A 17,480-nucleotide genomic window follows, 5' to 3' on the forward strand; every position below is an offset into this window, starting at 1 on the left:
TTTAATTTTTTTCATTCATTTCAATCTTCATTAATTTAAAATCCTGCAATCCGTTGTTCTGTGGATGGACTGTATTACAGGATGATTTGTTGGTCTTGGGAGGAAATACATTTATTTCTCTCATAACATGGTTAATTCGTTCCGTAAGATTAATTTCTTAGGTTAATTCCAGTCAAAAGGGGGGGGTCAAACTACCACAATTTGTAAAGGTTAAAAAAAGGTTAACTAAAAATGTATGACCTAAAATCAATTAAAAGATCAGAAAAAAAGGTATGTTATGCATGACAAACCCACGAAGGCACTTTATAATATATACTATATTTACTTTATATAATCTTAAATTTACACACACACACACACAAATCCTTTATTAGTAACCACTAGTCCACTTCAGATCTGTAGTACTCAAGAGTCCGGAGTGAGTCAGAAACACAAGGTAGGCCCTGGAAAAAGACACTAATAATTTGGGATCAGGATGGACAGCCGGAATTGTCAATAAAAAAGAAGTTCAGGAGAGGCTGGAAACATGGATAATGCTCATGTTTACCAAATGAAATCAACTTATGGTGGCCAGACCTGAGCCTACAGCACATGAGTTCAATGATGCAACCGATGTGGTGTCAGTCACTATACAAAGAAGGTACCTATAAGTATAACGTGCAACAAAGCATGAGGCAACAGATGGATTCTGTGGACAGCAACATGGGGTCAAGGCACCGATGACCAGCGTGCTGATCAAGGGCTGGGGCAAGGAAATTGGAGCAAAGTTTGAGGAATGCAATCCCTCACCAGCTGCGGGGTGTCCTGCAGCAGGGGTAGCAGCGTCGCCTCCAGAATGGACGTCTGGTCAGCACTCAGGCCCTGCCACAGTGACAACAGGGTGATGAGCAGGTGGGTGGCACTGCGTAGGCGGGCAAATGCCTGGCACAACAAGGCCCGGTTCTCCTCTGCCGCATCTGCCAAGGCGATCACCTGTATGGGGAGGGGCGGGCGGAGGGGAAGAGAGGAGGAGGAAAAAAGTTTACAGCATGAACCCACAAACCACCCTAGCGGCCCAGACCCTACTGGGGCAGGCTGCCAGGACTTCACTTGGTGCTCAGCCAGTAGATGACAGGCGACCGAGGCCACAGTCAGCATTGCCAGCTTAAACAGCCGCCTCTCAGCAGGACCAAAGAACCGTAGAGGACAGCTAGCCACAATGCCAACAAAGGGTACTTTATCTCCTGTCCACAGTCTAATTCTCTGGAACAGCTGTGAGAAAAGGACAGGCTGTTGGAGGGCACTCGAAGTGCAGAAGAAGGTCAGAGCAGCCTGATACCCCAGTTCTGTGTGAGAGTGGAAGAAAGCAGCAGGAGTACAGTAATTGAACCACACACTGCTGCATCAGCATTCAGGAATGACAGTCGCATGCAGGAAGTATTTATATGCTTCCTGGAGGAGGGGAGATGGTCATGGAATACATGACAGTATAAGAGGGTTAATTGTGTGTAACAACGAGGATGGAAGGAAAGAAGAAAAAAGAACAGATAATGCTGTGGATGACTGCTTACATACAAAGGGCTTGCTCTCAAGAACACGGTACACAAATACAGTTGTGGCTATGTGAGCAACAAACAACTAAAAACTCCATAAATTCCTGTCAGACCATCTGTCAAGATCACCTCTGTATTCCTATCGCGCCCGATTCCCTGTGCAGCTACTCGCGTGATGTTGGTCTCGGACAAACTGGCCGTGCTTCGACAATCACGGGTCTTCATCTAAAGCTCTTTGTCTGTTGTTGATGACTTTGTTGAATCTGAGTTGCATGCCACTTTGGTGAAAAGCATCTGCTAAATGAATAAATGCAAACATAAATATTCACATGCACTTCTCTGGGGGACTGGGTCCTGCGCACATGTAACTTACAGCAATGTAGACAATGTAAGGGGTCACTGATGGAATAAAGTTGCTGTTGAGATGAGCCCCTGCAGATTCAGCATTAGATTTGATATCAGGCTGTAAAATGCAGCTTGTGAAAACAAGACTCAGAGAGCAACTGGATTAAGCAGAGAGAGCTCAGAGATGCTGGCTCTAACACAATGGCCCTGTGGTAAACGTACCGATTACGGCACTGAGACTACGGCACTGTGATATGGAACTCATCATCGTGCTGTGCCGGTAATGCATATAAGTGAAACTGTAACAGTGCCACCAACAAAGCACATAGCAGAGCTAATTGTACCGTTTACAGCACTTGGATAATGACATTAAAGATAATATTGATATAATGGCATAATGATAATGACACCAAAGATGAGAGTAACATAACAGTGGTATGCAAATATGCTGATGCTGGCACCGTGGTAAAAACACAAACTTTCGCGTGGTCAAGGGGCATGAAGCAGTAAAGCATACACACAGCTGTGGGCACCAACCCCCTTGCCCTCAGTCCAGGGAAAGAGACTCTTTAAATGGGCTCACACGGTGCACCCAGACGTCCAGCGCACTGGAAGAGGTGGGGGAATGAAATTGAAAAGGAAACTAAATTTCAACGAAAATTAGCTAATAAAGATCGGTTTCTATTGATAAAAGGGGCGAAGCAGCCAAGCCAAATGGAGCGGCAGTGAAGGGCTCTTTGTGAAAGCGGTTCATTGATGCCAGCTGGCTGAACAAAGGTGCCTTTGCTGGGCCCGGAGGGCGCAAGCCCAAAAGTGCGCAGTGTTTGTCCATGTCGGTGCTAGAGAGTTGCCGTAGGTCAGGCACCACGAGTGGGGCTGGGCTGCCCGTTGACCCTCGAAAGGGTCCCAACGGCAGAACCCAGGGGGCCTGGGATGAAGAGAGAATTGATGTGGACCGGGTCCTACTGATCCTCGTCCACCGGAACAGGCGCTGCTCCACCTCTGACTTCACAGGAGCACCAATCAGCAGGCAGGTCACACAGGAGAAAAAGAAAACACAACAACATGGAAAGGAAAAGACGGAGAAGGTACCAAACCAAGAGTTTTTCCACAACTTCACTTGTCAGCTACCTGGCGCTCATCCATAGCAACTAACAAATTTTACTAAATATGAAAGAGCGCTAGGCTACCAGCAAGAGAACAAGGAGACACTCCTACTGGACCGGCAATTCGGAAAAGCAGAAACTCAAAGATGGAGAACCTGGGGTGTGGAAATTCCCAAAATCAGTGTGGGGTTACCACAGTGCCTACCCTGGTCTAAAACGTTCCTATTTGGTCCTAGTGTGGTCTTGTAAGGAGAGCGATGAACCTCGCTTGGGGGTCGTCTCGCCACAGAAACACTAGAAACCTCACTACGTGCTTCAATTGCCAACTGCTACATTCTCCAAAAATTACATATAGCTAAAAATAATGTAAAATTGAATTCACACACAAAAAAAGAAAAAAGCGAGCGCTACAGAGACAGCCAGCAAAATGAATTATTCCTAAAGGGATGGAACCTCAAATTGAGGGGCAGAAATATCTCTTCCTTTTGAATAAACATGACTTAAATTTAGCGAGTGAGGGCGACTGCTGGTTTTGTGGTCCTGGTTTTGCTTGCACCTTGAGCAGTGACCAGGCCTAGAAAAAACACTTGAGGTTTTTCCAGAACTCCAGGAACACAGCAGTGAAGTTATGCGGCATTTTGGGACCCGCTGGCAGCACCCAAGACGGCAAGGAGGAGCTGTGGCTGGAGGCAGTAAGAGTGGTGGTCACAGCATCACATTCAAGGGGCCATGGACTAAACCCTGGTTGTGAAAGTGCTGCGGTCCAATTGCCCAAGGCATGTTCTTGCACAGAAAAGCCAACTTATACTTTACACTGTCAACCATTTTATTTCTGGACATTTACTGGAGAAATTCAAGTTCCGCTGTCAAAGGCCCATCATAGATTTCCTTCTTCCTAAAAAATCCTACGGGGCAAAAGTGGAACTGAGGCCATCAAAACACACTTTATCACACTGCCATCTTTCGGTCACAAACCCTCCACTGCTACAGAAAAAAACAAAAAAACCCACCCAGGATACACTGGAATGTTACAACAAACTGCATCTCAGATCTGGGGCAGACAACAGCAGACGCTTTCCCATGTGTGGTGATGCTCATCGTGCTCCTCATACTCAAAAAGAGCAGAACAAGACCCAAAGAACATACTTTGTTTTAATGGCATACTGACTAGAGCTGCCACCTTTGGACCAAAAGGATACAGGCTCAAGTCTGCTACAGTGCCCTTACCTACCCTGCAGCAATACAGTAAAAATGACCCAGCTGTACCACTGGGTAAATCACTGAAGCTTTGCTTTGGAGAGAGCAATCAGCTCAGTGAATACATCTAAAGTTGCACGAGTGGAGCCCCAAAGGTTAGGTGATGGAGAGACAACTGACTTTCTTTAGTTACACAATTTATGCAAATATTCTCCACCAAAAGGAATAATGAGCAGTAGGTCTTCTGAGATGCTGAAAGGTTCCAAGAAAGCCAAAGACTTGGCATGATGGATGACTGCCTCGCAAGCAAAGTACGGTGCAGAACAGCACAGAGAGGCATGGTGAAGATGGAGTTTGTACATCTGCGTGTGTGTGCCACCGTATGGGTATATTTATGTAACTGTGTATATATAGAGTTACTATGTGGGTGGCATGTGGCGGCTTGGAATAGACTCTCACTGACTGTGGCTTACAATGCAGGGACATGGTGAATCTCCCAGTGTGGTGGAGCACAGAGCCAGCCAGCCAGCCAGCCAGCCAGCCAGCCAGCAACCACACACATACACACACACACACACACACACACACACACACACACACACACACACACACACACACACACACACACACACACACACACACGCTTATCCATATGCATGGAACACAAGAGCCCCAAATGAAAAAGACAAGTACGCACTGGCAGAGAACAGACTGAAGTCACCCACAGGATGATGTTAGGCCAGAGATGGATGGGGTCTTTCCTTAACTTGAAAACTGCAGTTGCTGCTGAAGGAGGGAAGGATGGCCACTGACAGCTGGGCTATAGAAATAGATGATGAAATTCCATAAAGATCTCAAAAGAGGGACCAGGTCTCCCTCTGGGGCTCATCTGCTCAGAAGTCCTTTGTGATGATCACGTGTAGCTCACCTTGTAGTGATCTAGAGCAGATTAAGATGATCCAAGCCAGAAACAGCACCGCTGCTGTCTAGGGTCTCCACTTTGAAGAGGGCAGTATCTTTGTACACTGTAAGACCAAGGAGCAGGTGGACCTAGAGCAGGTGACCTCACAACTAAGCTCAAAAGTATTTACAAATTCAACAGTGGGATGAAACCGATTCTTTCCTTTCCAGCTTAAACAATGAACCTTCTGGAATTGACCCTTCAGATCAGTCGTTGAAAATGCCCGTAACAGATCTTCCCCCAGTACCCAAAGCCCAGAGGAGGCACCGGCTCCAAGACATACGAGACACAGACTCTTGGCTGAGGGACCATCCTACCTGGAGCACCTGTTGCGTGAACGGGGGTTTTCGGAGGACTCACTTCGGCCCTTCTGCTAATGTCACACAACTGATGAGTCCATCATGCCCATCACACACAAACAAACAAACATACATACACACACAAACACACACACAGTGACGTGACGGAAAGCCATGGCAGAAAAACATCCAGAGTGTAAGGCAGAGAGGAGGAAAATGACAGATTCTTCTTCAGCAAAATGCTATGTGGCACAAGGACAAATCTATAATTTCAGGAAGTGGAGTGCAGCTGCTGACAGCTCTTACAGTGACACAGAGAGAGGAGACCGAGTACGCATTTAGGAGTGACGTTTTTAAAATAAAAAAGAGGAAAAAATGACAAATGTTATAAATCATGCTTAGGCACTGAAGAGAGACTTCAACTCTGTGAGTGAGTTCTGCCAATGAAAATAAGGAGCTGTAAAAGCAACAGATTAACATAGGGGGAATAATGCTTATGAGCCAATCCATCCGAGGGAAAATTACACGTTTTCCAGCTGATCACTTAACATAATATATACATATATATATATATATATATATATATATATCAATCCCCAGTTCTGGTGTAGCACCCTTTAGAAAGATACTACTCTGGTAAAAATTTCCCTCCTCATTATTTTATATATACACACACACACACACACACACACACACACAGGGGGCAGCTGATAGCATAAGGGTTACAGCTGCTCCCTTTGGATCCTACTGCTATAAGACCCTTGAGCAAGGTACTTTCCCTAAATTGCTCCAGTAAAATTATCCAGCTGTATAAATGGATAAATAATTGTAAGCAGCTTAACGTTATATATCCCTTTGGAGAAAAGCATCAGTTGAATGAATTAATGTTTTACATATATGTGTATATATATATGTGTGTGTGTGTGTGTGTGTGTGTGTGTGTATATATAAAAAGACACACACCTCTACGTAGCTTAGAACCCAAACACTGCAATTTGCATTGGATGAAACGGTTAGCTACAAATGACAGCAAAATAAAAGAAAGTACGTATTAAGCATGAAAGATAAAATTAAACATAATAAAATAGCCAGGATGCCATTCTGGGGTCTGTGCACATAAGTACCTTGAAATCTACTGCTGAGCTTAACCAGCCACTGCGGAAGTACTAACCAGTATCGCTGGGTCTCTCGTGCTACTGCACACACAAACACAGACACTCGCATGGATGGAGGCATGCTGCGCTAGCGCCGCCGTGTTTTGTTTACAGGACACTGGGGCCAGCAGACGAGCGGCAGCCTCTTTATCCCCTTTGTGTTCCTGCCAGAGACAATATTCAAATGGAGAAAACAGTATCTCCGGGTAAAAGAATGGAGCACAAAGCCGTCAGATCAGCGTCATGCTAAGCAAGTGATCCCAGACAGCATCCACCATTGTCTTTAGCCAAGGCGCAGAGATAGCAGCCAGCCTGATAAGGAGAGGGTGCTTGTCAGAAACAATCCTTGTTTATAATGTCACCCATCAAGTAAAGAAAAGGCCAGGAAAAATGCATAGCCCTGATAGCATCTTCCAGCCTCTATAAGCACTGTGAGATGTCCCATCTTCCTCCGTGGAAGAGACAAACCATAGCGTGTGATGAACAAGCCCATTCCCGCTCCTGCAGCACCCCTTCAGACACTGTTATGCAAGGACTCTGAAGACAGGCAGCAGGAAAGGAAATGAATTTTTTCACTCTTTTCTTTGAGATTAAAATACCTAAACAAAGAAAAAAAGTTGTAAAGTAATTTATGTTTAATAAGGAGTGTATGTCAGCAATGAAATTCTTCAAAGCTGCTATGGTGTACAGCAGGTAGCACTGGTGCCTCACAGCACCTGGGCTCTGCAATCAGACATAGGTCAGAATCAGCCAGTGTGTGAGGAGTTGCATGTTCTCCTTGTGTCTGCAAGGGATTCCTCCCATAGTCTATTTACATGCTTTTTTCAGGTGAAATGGTGGCCCTATATTAACTGTAGTGTGCTGTGTGCAACTACCCTGTGATGGACTGCTGTTTTATCCACGGTACCCTGCCTAGCACCCAGTGTTTCCAGGATAGGCTTCAGATCACCATGACCCCACACTGGACAAGCAGTTATTGATAGTAAGCTATCATTTAATTTCAACCACAGGACAAGCGCACAGTCCGCACTTATAATCCACAGTAGTGCTGCTTTAAATTTGGAAGTAACACAATACAGCCAGCTAAAGGGTGGGAAATTACTGCCAGAGATCAAGACTGACAGTGTTTCTTTTGTTTTTGAAAATAAGTGATTATGAAAGTAAAATATCAGTAGAATCCAGAACACTGGATGCGATGATTACGACACGGTGGCGGATGGCACGCAAGCCTCAGACCTGTTTAAAATAAGCAAAGAATCAACAAGCAAACGCCAGATTGACATGAACTTAGATGTAAAAGATGTTGAGCTCCCTGCGATCTCATGGCTGTGATGAAAACGGTTCTGGATCGAGAGAGATGAGCAAAAGACCTTCAAGGCGCAGAACTGCAGGGATTTTCTGCACGTACAAGTGCGTGACGACAGAGACATCCCGGGAGGTGAGGTCATTCGGTCCTCCTTGATGTTAGGGTGGTCGCTACTTCGCCAAGCGGTCTCCACAAGAGGGGAAAATTAGAGGAGTGGCTGCAAATGGCAGTCAGCCCAGGACAAGTGTGCAAAAACACACCGTTTAACAGATGTCCTGAGGAGAGCAAAACGAGGGAAAAGAAAGCAAGAGAGAGGAAAACCAAAACAGGGATCAACACAAAGGCTGTACCACCTCCCGCATGGAGGACGATGACGCTGCTCACATGTGGCATGCTGGTTATACCTCCCAGAAGGGTGGCCGCAGCAGCAAACCACAAGCTGGGCCTTCTTTCAGCCGGTGGGCCCCTCAGGGTGTGCGGAAGGAACCGCCTGAAACTGGACCTGACCCGGACCACAAAGAGGACCTCCGAGCCTGGGGCAATTTCCAATGCTCTCATCTTTGCAAGAAAGCAGCCCGAGAGTTGGCTTTTGGAGTGGGAAACGCTGAACAGGTGAGAGAAGTGCTGGTTACCAGCTTGCAACAGCGAAGGCTACAGAGTCAAGTCCGGGTTGCCAACGATCTGAGACGATCCTTATCACGTTTCCATATGGGAACGCTCCAGCGTTTGATCACCATCAAAGCTGCCTCCGTCTTAAAGGGAATAATGCGGAAGCAGCGGATGCAATATTTCTCCAACCTGTAGGCTGTCAATGATTTGTGCTGAAACTACAGGCAGTGAAAGAGGCCTTCAATAATGTTCTGACAGATACTCACAGAGCCACAGACACAAACAGAACGGGTCTAGAATGGCTTCAATTTGTCTGCTTTCCCGGCTCAGATTAAGACAATAGCATTTCGTGGTGGACATCTCATTTGGAGGCATGGAGTGAATTCCTGATGAACCAGAGGAGAACACACAAAAAACTGTATTTACGAGACTTGACACTGCCAGGAGAGAAAAAAATCATCAGACTGAGCACCCAACAACAGGGAAAGTGAAATTAAATCTGCACAAGTTTCCAGGTACAGCTCTATGGTCTTCAGGGAAACTCACTAAGTGAAATACAGGGTGATTTTTCAGACGTCATTCCACTTAGGCTGGATGTGTGATCTTTGAAATAAATCACAGAGGAGTGGTAATCCAGAAGGCCATATATCCTCTGCTAGCTGAACATATGGACTTGGATACGGATGGCGACTTGGACACTCTGCACACCAAGACGGACGGCAGAACAGCTCGTGTTTGTCTATTTATTTATGCTGCAGCCGTGCTTCCGTATTTAGAAGCCCAGTTGCCTTCCCAGCCCTCTAATTACTATGACCTTTCTCTACTAATTTTAGCAAACTCACATCGAGGCCCTTTAATTAACAGTTCCTCCGCTCTTCAAATTCACCTCCCAGCCTGCTGTAATCCAAAAACCAGTTGACTTCCACTCTGGCCCCAATTCTATAGCATTATACATCTAATATTAGTTCTTAAGTGCTGGAGAGGCCACTAGTAGCGCAGTAAATAAAAAGTGTGGAATTCTCTGAATTTTCTTCCTCCACAACATCTATCTATCGTTATATTTGTTGTTCAATTAACCTACTCCCCCCCAACACCCACAAAGAAGAAAACTGTCCGTTTAACAAGTTCAAACTTGAGAAACAAAAAGAATTCAGTAAAGGGATAAAATTCTTTTTTACTCGTCTGCTTCACTTTTATTCGTCGCTATATGCATGACCTTATAGAAACACATTTATATTTTATGGAGCCAAATTTTTAATTGGCAGGAAGCAATATGTTTTTACCAAGCTAGATTGCACATGTGCTTGATAGGCAACACACTTGTCCGTTGTTATGGTAACAGTGAGGATGGCTGTGCTCTAATTGTTGAGGGTAAGCAAACCCAGACAGACATAACGGTAAAACCTAGCCGCAGTTATGTCTGAGAAGCCAATAATGAGTGAAAAACGAGACCGCTATAGAGCGGACCTGCTACAGGATCTATGTTTTACATTGCCTTAAAAATGTAAAGTTCTCAGTTTTGGCTCTGATGTGGTATAATGAGCTCCCTTTGTCCCTCAGAGCTGCTGAATCCCTGTCAAAATTCAACAAGGTCCTCAAAAAGCATCTGCTTGACTGCTATAGACAGCACACCATCGATCATGATTACCTTTGAACTTGATATCACAAAGAATTCCGTATATAGCTACTGCGATGTGTCAAAAGATGGTGGTATTAGACACGCTAACAGTACTTTGACAATCACATGTCTGTGTCTACAGGGCTTCGCCTGCTGGGAAATACTTATTGTTTACTCTGAATTGCAGAGCACTTTGGATGAGTGCCCCTAACCCTATGAATGAATGTAAATGAGAGTTTACGGGCTCCACCAGGCAAATGCCTTTAAAGTGATGATTTAAAGAGATCCTGGAAGTCTGCAGAGAGAGGCAACACTTTTCACTGGTGACATGGAAGTCCTGCACAAGCCCAAACATTTCCCTGTAATAGTCTCTGCACATCTGCAGCGGCCAATTGGCGCTTCCTCCTCTGCATCTGCGATGGAGTGACAAAAGCAACATGAATATTCATGAGGAGTTCTGCAGTAAGGACAAAGTCTGATTGCTTCATAAGTCACTCCATGGTGAGGTGCTGACATGGCTTCCCCAGAGTTCGGAGCAGCTCCAGAGCAGTGAAGAACTCCACCGTCACGTCTGAGCAATAGACGGCCCGCAGTGAGAGAGACTCGACGCAATGGGAAAGCCATCAAAATATAATACGCTCTTTCACTGCTGCTATGCGTACTAGCAAGTCTGCTTTGTATCTGTTAGGACAGTCCATCAACGAGGAAAAAAACATCAGGATCACAGGACACACGCAAGCAATGAAAGAAGTCAAAAAAGTGATAACTGAAAACAAAAATTGGGGATGAATAAAAGTTTGAATACATTTTCAAAAATTTTGTATAATACTTATTTTTTTTAAAAGGCTAAAACTTAATGTAATCGTGTAACAACACAAAATCTTTGAAGAGCACATGCATAAATTTTGCACAATGAGTTGTAACATCTTAAATATGAGATTTTTCTGAATGTCTGACTTTGCACAGAGAGGGACCCAAAGTTACAGAGTTGATTTATACCTTTTGTGCAGACAGCCAAATGGAGGACAATTCATTTACCTCCAGGTTACAGGAAATGCACAAAAGGGAGGCATTTGGACGAGGCCAGCGGGATAACTTTTATACACAGTCACCGACCTGGCCATTCCCCCCACTGCACTGTAATAACTCTGTATGACTTATGTAGTGTACTTACAATGCGATCACGTTTCCTGAAAACAGACCATTTTAACATTTCCCTGACCTCCGAAATATCTCCAAGTTCTACTGGCGCGCATAACACCAGAGCAGGCGTGGAGGGAGGACTCCACGCTGAAAAGAAAATATACTGTCACATACACATGACATACTGCATATTAATAAATAAAAGATATGTAAAAATATGCTGATGATAAACAACCTTGGTATATTTTACACGTGTCCTTAAAGCTAGCAAAACCAAACTCAACAGCTATTCCCAGCAGATGACACATCAAAAAACACACTGCCTTCTTTCCGTTCCATTACAGCACCAAAAGTGTCATTTGAAAACACGTATTTCTAAAAAGAGGAGACTTACTTTCATTATCATTTATGCACTCTTATTTCATTGAAAATAAAAGGTCCCGCAGACCCATTTAAGCCAAGCAATTACAATAAACATGTATTGACTGAGCGCAGGGACAGGAGTAGAAATGCAGCCGCTTGCCGATGTCCCCGCCACCTGCAGGCCTTCATACCGTCACCTCTCCACCTCATGATCTTCACACACTTCCAGAGGCGCTAATCTTTCATTTGGAGGGGTGGGGGGGCACAGTGCTTGCATTGTTCCCCTAAAGCACGGGGCCCGGGACTGGGAGATGGGGGGGGGGGGGGCTTCACATGGACTGTTTGCTCCCAAGACGCGTGTTTGCTTTTCTCCGGCAAGAAAAAAGTCCTTGAATGGTCTCCTTTGAACAGCCACGTATGGAGAAAAAGAGGACTAAACTTTACTTTCCAACTAGATAAATATCCTCAATTTGCCACTGTGGCGACTGGCCTTTGCCATGTAGCGATTTTAATTACAGAGTAAATATCTGTAATCTTATAAAACTCTCATTGTTGCAGTAATCGCAAAGGCGGAAAGGTTTTTCCTTTGCCGCCGACCCCCCGACCCCCGCACTCCACTTAGAGAAGGGGCTACAAAGGACATGTTGACCTACGAGAAACTGCTGGCAAAGGATACCATTCACAGGGAAAATAAGGCAGCACTCAAGACTTTTAAACCGCTCAGTAATGTTTTAACTCATTTGCGTGCACACACCTTAACACACACACAGAAACACACATACACGCACTGGTGCACCCAACCCAAGTAAAACTCCACTGGACAGGGCTAACAGAGTAATGAGGTAAATCAACAGTTCCTTCGCAAGACTTTCAACGTTTTTCACACTGACACTGCCTGAAATATAATTATGCCTCTGGTAGCCATGGCAACACTCCCCTATCCCCAGGCTGACCAGCAGACAGCTGCCTGCCAAAGCCTTATCCTGGCTTGGAACATACACTCTCATTCATAGTCCCGGCCATAAAGTGACATATAAATCCTGTCTCGGATCCCTCTTTTCCACCTAAAATTTATCAAAACAGAGAGGAAAGAAACACAGCCAACATATGCAGCCTTAAATCCTGACTGGCTTGTTTTTTCTCTGCAATGACAAAACTCAGGAGTTATACATCAGCTAATTCAAAGAAACAAATTTCTTCTCACTTTCCACTGACAGATACAACAATTCCATTAATGTGCACAGGCACTCACTCATGCAAGGCACACACACACACACAAGTGCAGTACCTACGAAGGAATTTGAAAATTAAAGGTGACTGACTGGCATCAACTACAGAAAATACCAGGAAAACAAGGATCTTATTTACCATAATAGGTTTGATGACCAAAGCATATATTGTTGTTGTTATTATTATTATTATTATTATCTATTTATTTATTTTTAACAATGAAGCTCCAGAAGAGAGACAGCTGGAAAAAAGTGAAACCGTCATATATCTGTCAGTCAGTGACACAAGCATATACCCAGGGCTGTGCACTCGAGAGCCTGCAGTGCAGATCATAGAACCTCCTGTAAAAAGGTTTTGCCCTCATCCATACAGATGCTACTATCTTTAAATATGTTTTCCAGCACCTCATGCAGGGAGACACACAGGCTGCGCCAGCTTCATGCCTCTCCTCGCCCAAGAAGCCAAGTGTCAGCTGACGGTGGAAGCCAAGGGCAACGTGGGACAAACCACGGTGCAGGGAAAACAACACCTTTCACAAAGGAAGTGAAACTAAAGAGCACCATATAAGACTGGCGCTCCAAGAGTCCAATGATAAAACAATCTGATACTTCCATCTATCAGTAACAAGTCCTGTCTGTGCAACTGTATTTCCAACAGAATAAGGAGAGAGAAAAGGAACAGAAGAAAAAGAACCAAGTGTGTTGTCAAACTTTCCAACTGAAAAATGTCCCTGGTAGTGAAGAAAAATGCATATATGTATGTGTATGGTTTTTTTTTAAACAGATTTATATTTATTCGTTCAGAATACGCTTTTTTTTTCCAAAGCGGTATACATCTCAATCTCATCTCAAATATCACATGTGCAGAATAAAGATGCAGATTTTTTTTTAAAGAAATTACCTCTAAATTACCTGTTTTCCATTTACACAGTAAAGCTGGGTTTAAAGTGTTCAGACAATGAATGTCTCTTAGTCTGTGTCACAAACTCTTTTTTTCATAGAACCCAGGAATATTTTCCTTGGAAAACTACAACCAGGTGTCTCAGGTTAAAAAGCTGTGGGTGATGCAGAGGAGTCGCTGCTGGAAATGGCAGCGTTGCTCTGGTTCACTACATAAAACACACATGTCATCTTATTTCCTTCGTGTTGCTCACATCCCCGGCACAGCTGGCAGAATTATACGCAGGTTCTGTGAGCCTGTGAATGCAGAAAACAAGGTGTGTGCCAGTGCTGGGGGAGTCCAAGCACACGGGGAACAGATTCCTGAAGCTTCCCGGGTCAAAGAGGCCTGAAGCCCAAACTCCCTACCGTTACCCCAACGCACACTGTCCTTCCCAGGTACACAACATATGAACACAGATTGTAGGTTGCTGCCCTCGGCTGTCTTCGTGCAGAGCCGGTTGCAGTATAAAACATCAAACCATTTTACACTCCATTTTATCATCATCAAACAGATCACAAAGAAAACATTTAATGCAACATTTCAGAGTCCATACACAAAGACGTGCAAGGCAAAGACAGTGTTTGCGACTTCATCTGGATTAGCTGAAACAGCAGTCAAGCAAAGACCTAGCGAGTCTTTCCAATCCCTGCTGGGAATCACTCGGGAGGCGGCACGGTACATAGGGCAATAACAGAAACATCATAAGTCGCCCTGGACAGAGGTATCAACTACATGCTACTTAACAATCACCGTACTGTATGTTGCTTTGGAGAAAAGTGTCTGCCAAATGAATAAATGTAACTAATCTGAACGTCAACTTCAAACTGGAAATATCAAAGAGCACAACACTAAATCTTCCTTGGCATTTGTCCTTAATTGGAGAGAGAACACAGAACGTGCTGGCTGAAGATGCCGGGAAAGCCCCAGAGCAGTGCTCTTGCTCAGGGGCCGTAGGACACGTTCGGTCCCAGGTTCGCGACGGGCACGTCTGACTCGTGGTCCCGTAACATTCTGGTCCTGTATGGGAACTAGTCAGAGCTGCTCAGCTGGTGCGGCACCAGTCTCAGCACCACATGCATAATCCTGCTGACCGCTAAAAGCCTAAAACAAAGAGTCAACGGGGGACCTGACCACATCGTCACACAACTAACACTAAACCTGACATCAACAGTCTGATCTGATTAAACCCCTTCCCAGCTGGATTGATGTCACGTGCTTTTTCTCTGACATGTTACTAGGCTAAGATTACAATTCTCCCTTCATTCAGGGTTAAGCGCGGTGGTGCACAGGGACATTCCAGAGCTAAGAGATCACAGCATCCCTTTTAGCAACAATTCGGAAGCAACGTTAGATCTGTGTCATGAAAATCTCTCACCTGTTAAATTCCAAATTTAGCTCATTGTGGGGACAAAAACAGAACTTTGCATAATAAATCAGTCAAGGAAACTAAAATAGTGTGTTCCCTCACTTGGTGTCCCTTATGAACTTCTGAGGTGCACATTATAATCCATAACCCATATACACACTTCAATGGACACTAAAATTCTACTGCTGGCATCCAGCTTCTAAACCACCAAATAGACTACAGTTAAACCTTTCCACAAATAACGTCGTAATATATTTACTCAGTTGTCACTCATTACACTTATATTGAGCCCCAACTGTTATTTCCAGTACTATTATTACATAGATATGCCCATAGATATGTGAGAACGGTAGGTGCCACTCTCAATGTACATTACCCCATGCAGGAATCCTCCTGATTGAGACCGTGACTTTTCCTCACTGACTACAGTAAAACAACCGCTTTACCAGACCTTGTAGAAACTCTTGAAAACTTTGCAAAGGAGAGATGGTATTTACAACTGAGCAAACTAATGACTTCATCAATGCAGCAAGAGACTGTGTGGGTGAGCAAGATGCGCAGGTGTGTATGCGCATACATGGGTGACTGTGTGAACACCGCAGTGTGTGCCAAGAGACAAGTGTGGGGTGCACACTTGCACTTTCATTCCTTCACGTATGGCACAAATAGGAGCAGCACATGAAAAGCTCAATTCCACACCAAAGAGGGCCAAGGGCAGTGAGCCATTAATTGCCACCTTCAGATACAGTGAGTGCTGTGTTTGTGAGGCCAGCTGGGAAGGAGCGATCTGGGCCGCTCAGAGCAGCTCCATCGGCGAACTCTCACCAAAGTCCCACTGAAAGAACAGCAGTAACAATGTCAGTCTCTCCAGGGACACCTCTCCGTTTGAACCGGGCTAATTACAGGGAACCACGCAGGCACACTCAAATTCCACTCATGGCGAGCTAGAATAGACACGGTTATTTTCTCTCCAGCCCTGCAGAAATATTTTTCAAGCATTAACTGATGTGTTTTTTCATCAGATCCAGGTCACCGCTTCACAGGCTGAATGACAGCTAAAGGCCACCTATGAGCAGTCACAGGTAAAAGTGTCAGTCAAATCACAAGAGTAATCACAAGGTTTCGGCGAAGAACTGCCTAATCGAGCTCTCATTACATCGAAAGCCCTGCCAATATCACTGTAAATAAATTATATAAAGTTTTATATATATATGAGTATTAAGTATATTAGTAGTAACATATATAAGTTTTTCTATATACATAAACTTTTCTTTTGTCACCTTCATGCCGACAGTTGCCTTAAAACATTGGTTATATAAAGAATGTACTGTACTGCTCATGCAGAGCAAAGCAAAAACAAAAGATTAAGTACACAGATAGGGACCATAAGTAATAATGGAGTCCCAAAGGCAAGAAACAATTGATGTGCTACAGTTAGTCGAGGGATCGCAGAGCAGGAAATAATGTCTGTCATGATTTTACAGTAAAAACAATTTCAACAAACCTCATTGCTCAATTTTAGAACAGAAAATGACCTCAGAAAATAATAACCTCAGAAAATGTATCTGTGACATTTTTTTCACTCAATGGATATGTAGTACACATGAAAAGGCAAAAGTTTGTGCCTGCGCTCTTTCTGGTCTGTGTTTCGCATGTGACCGTGGTGTGGAGCCTTTCTGTGCTCTCAGGGGTCATGCACGCTATGTTCCCAGTGCACGTGAAACACAGCTCAAACAGATGACCACAAGCACTCATCAATCAAAACCAAGGGCTTCTGAACAGAGCCTGACGCCTCCAAAACACATCCATCTATTCCTTTCCAACTCGGTGATTATTTTTTAACTGTTTACTCTCAGGTTTCAGTTCCCCACAGCCTCAGTTCAGTATTCAGATAAGACATTACTTACTCATAGTATTTAAAGAATCTATGGAGTTACAGATGAACAGTGTACTGCTGACCATGAGAAAAGGGGAAATTCAGATGCTCTAGTGTGGTGTTTGTTTCAATCGGGGGGTTTGAACCTATCTGAAAACCATGACTGGAAGTAAGCTGAGCCAGAGAAGGCCTCCTCTTCTTCTTATGTAGCTGTCAGGAGATCAGGAGTAAAGTGGGTCATAAAGAGATGTTTCTTGAATGCTGAAAGGGATTCAGCAGCTCTGAAGGAGAAAGGGAGTTCATTTCACCGCAATGGAGCCAAAACCGAGAACTGACAAACTTTCAGATTTGCACCCCTTATGAGGGGGACCACAAAGCAACAAGAATTGGAGGACTGCATGCCTTTTGCAGAAGTGAAGTGATAGATCAAGTC

The 17,480-nt window shown here is 44.4% G+C and overlaps 1 protein-coding gene across 3 annotated transcripts in view; it reads right to left on the bottom strand.

Annotated features, from left to right (window-relative positions):
• bbs9 (Bardet-Biedl syndrome 9) overlaps positions 1–17,480 on the bottom strand; it is a 138,217-nt gene that overhangs the window by 64,549 nt on the left and 56,188 nt on the right. For all 3 annotated transcript variants that reach the window (XM_029254286.1, XM_018757164.2, XM_029254285.1), the window contains one exon: positions 790–972. In XM_029254286.1, coding sequence (XP_029110119.1) covers positions 790–972 — 183 coding nt within the window. The remainder of the gene's footprint in view (positions 1–789; positions 973–17,480) is intronic.

Source organism: Scleropages formosus, chromosome 8, assembly GCF_900964775.1.
Source record: "Scleropages formosus chromosome 8, fSclFor1.1, whole genome shotgun sequence".
Taxonomy (NCBI): Eukaryota; Metazoa; Chordata; class Actinopteri; order Osteoglossiformes; family Osteoglossidae; genus Scleropages; species Scleropages formosus.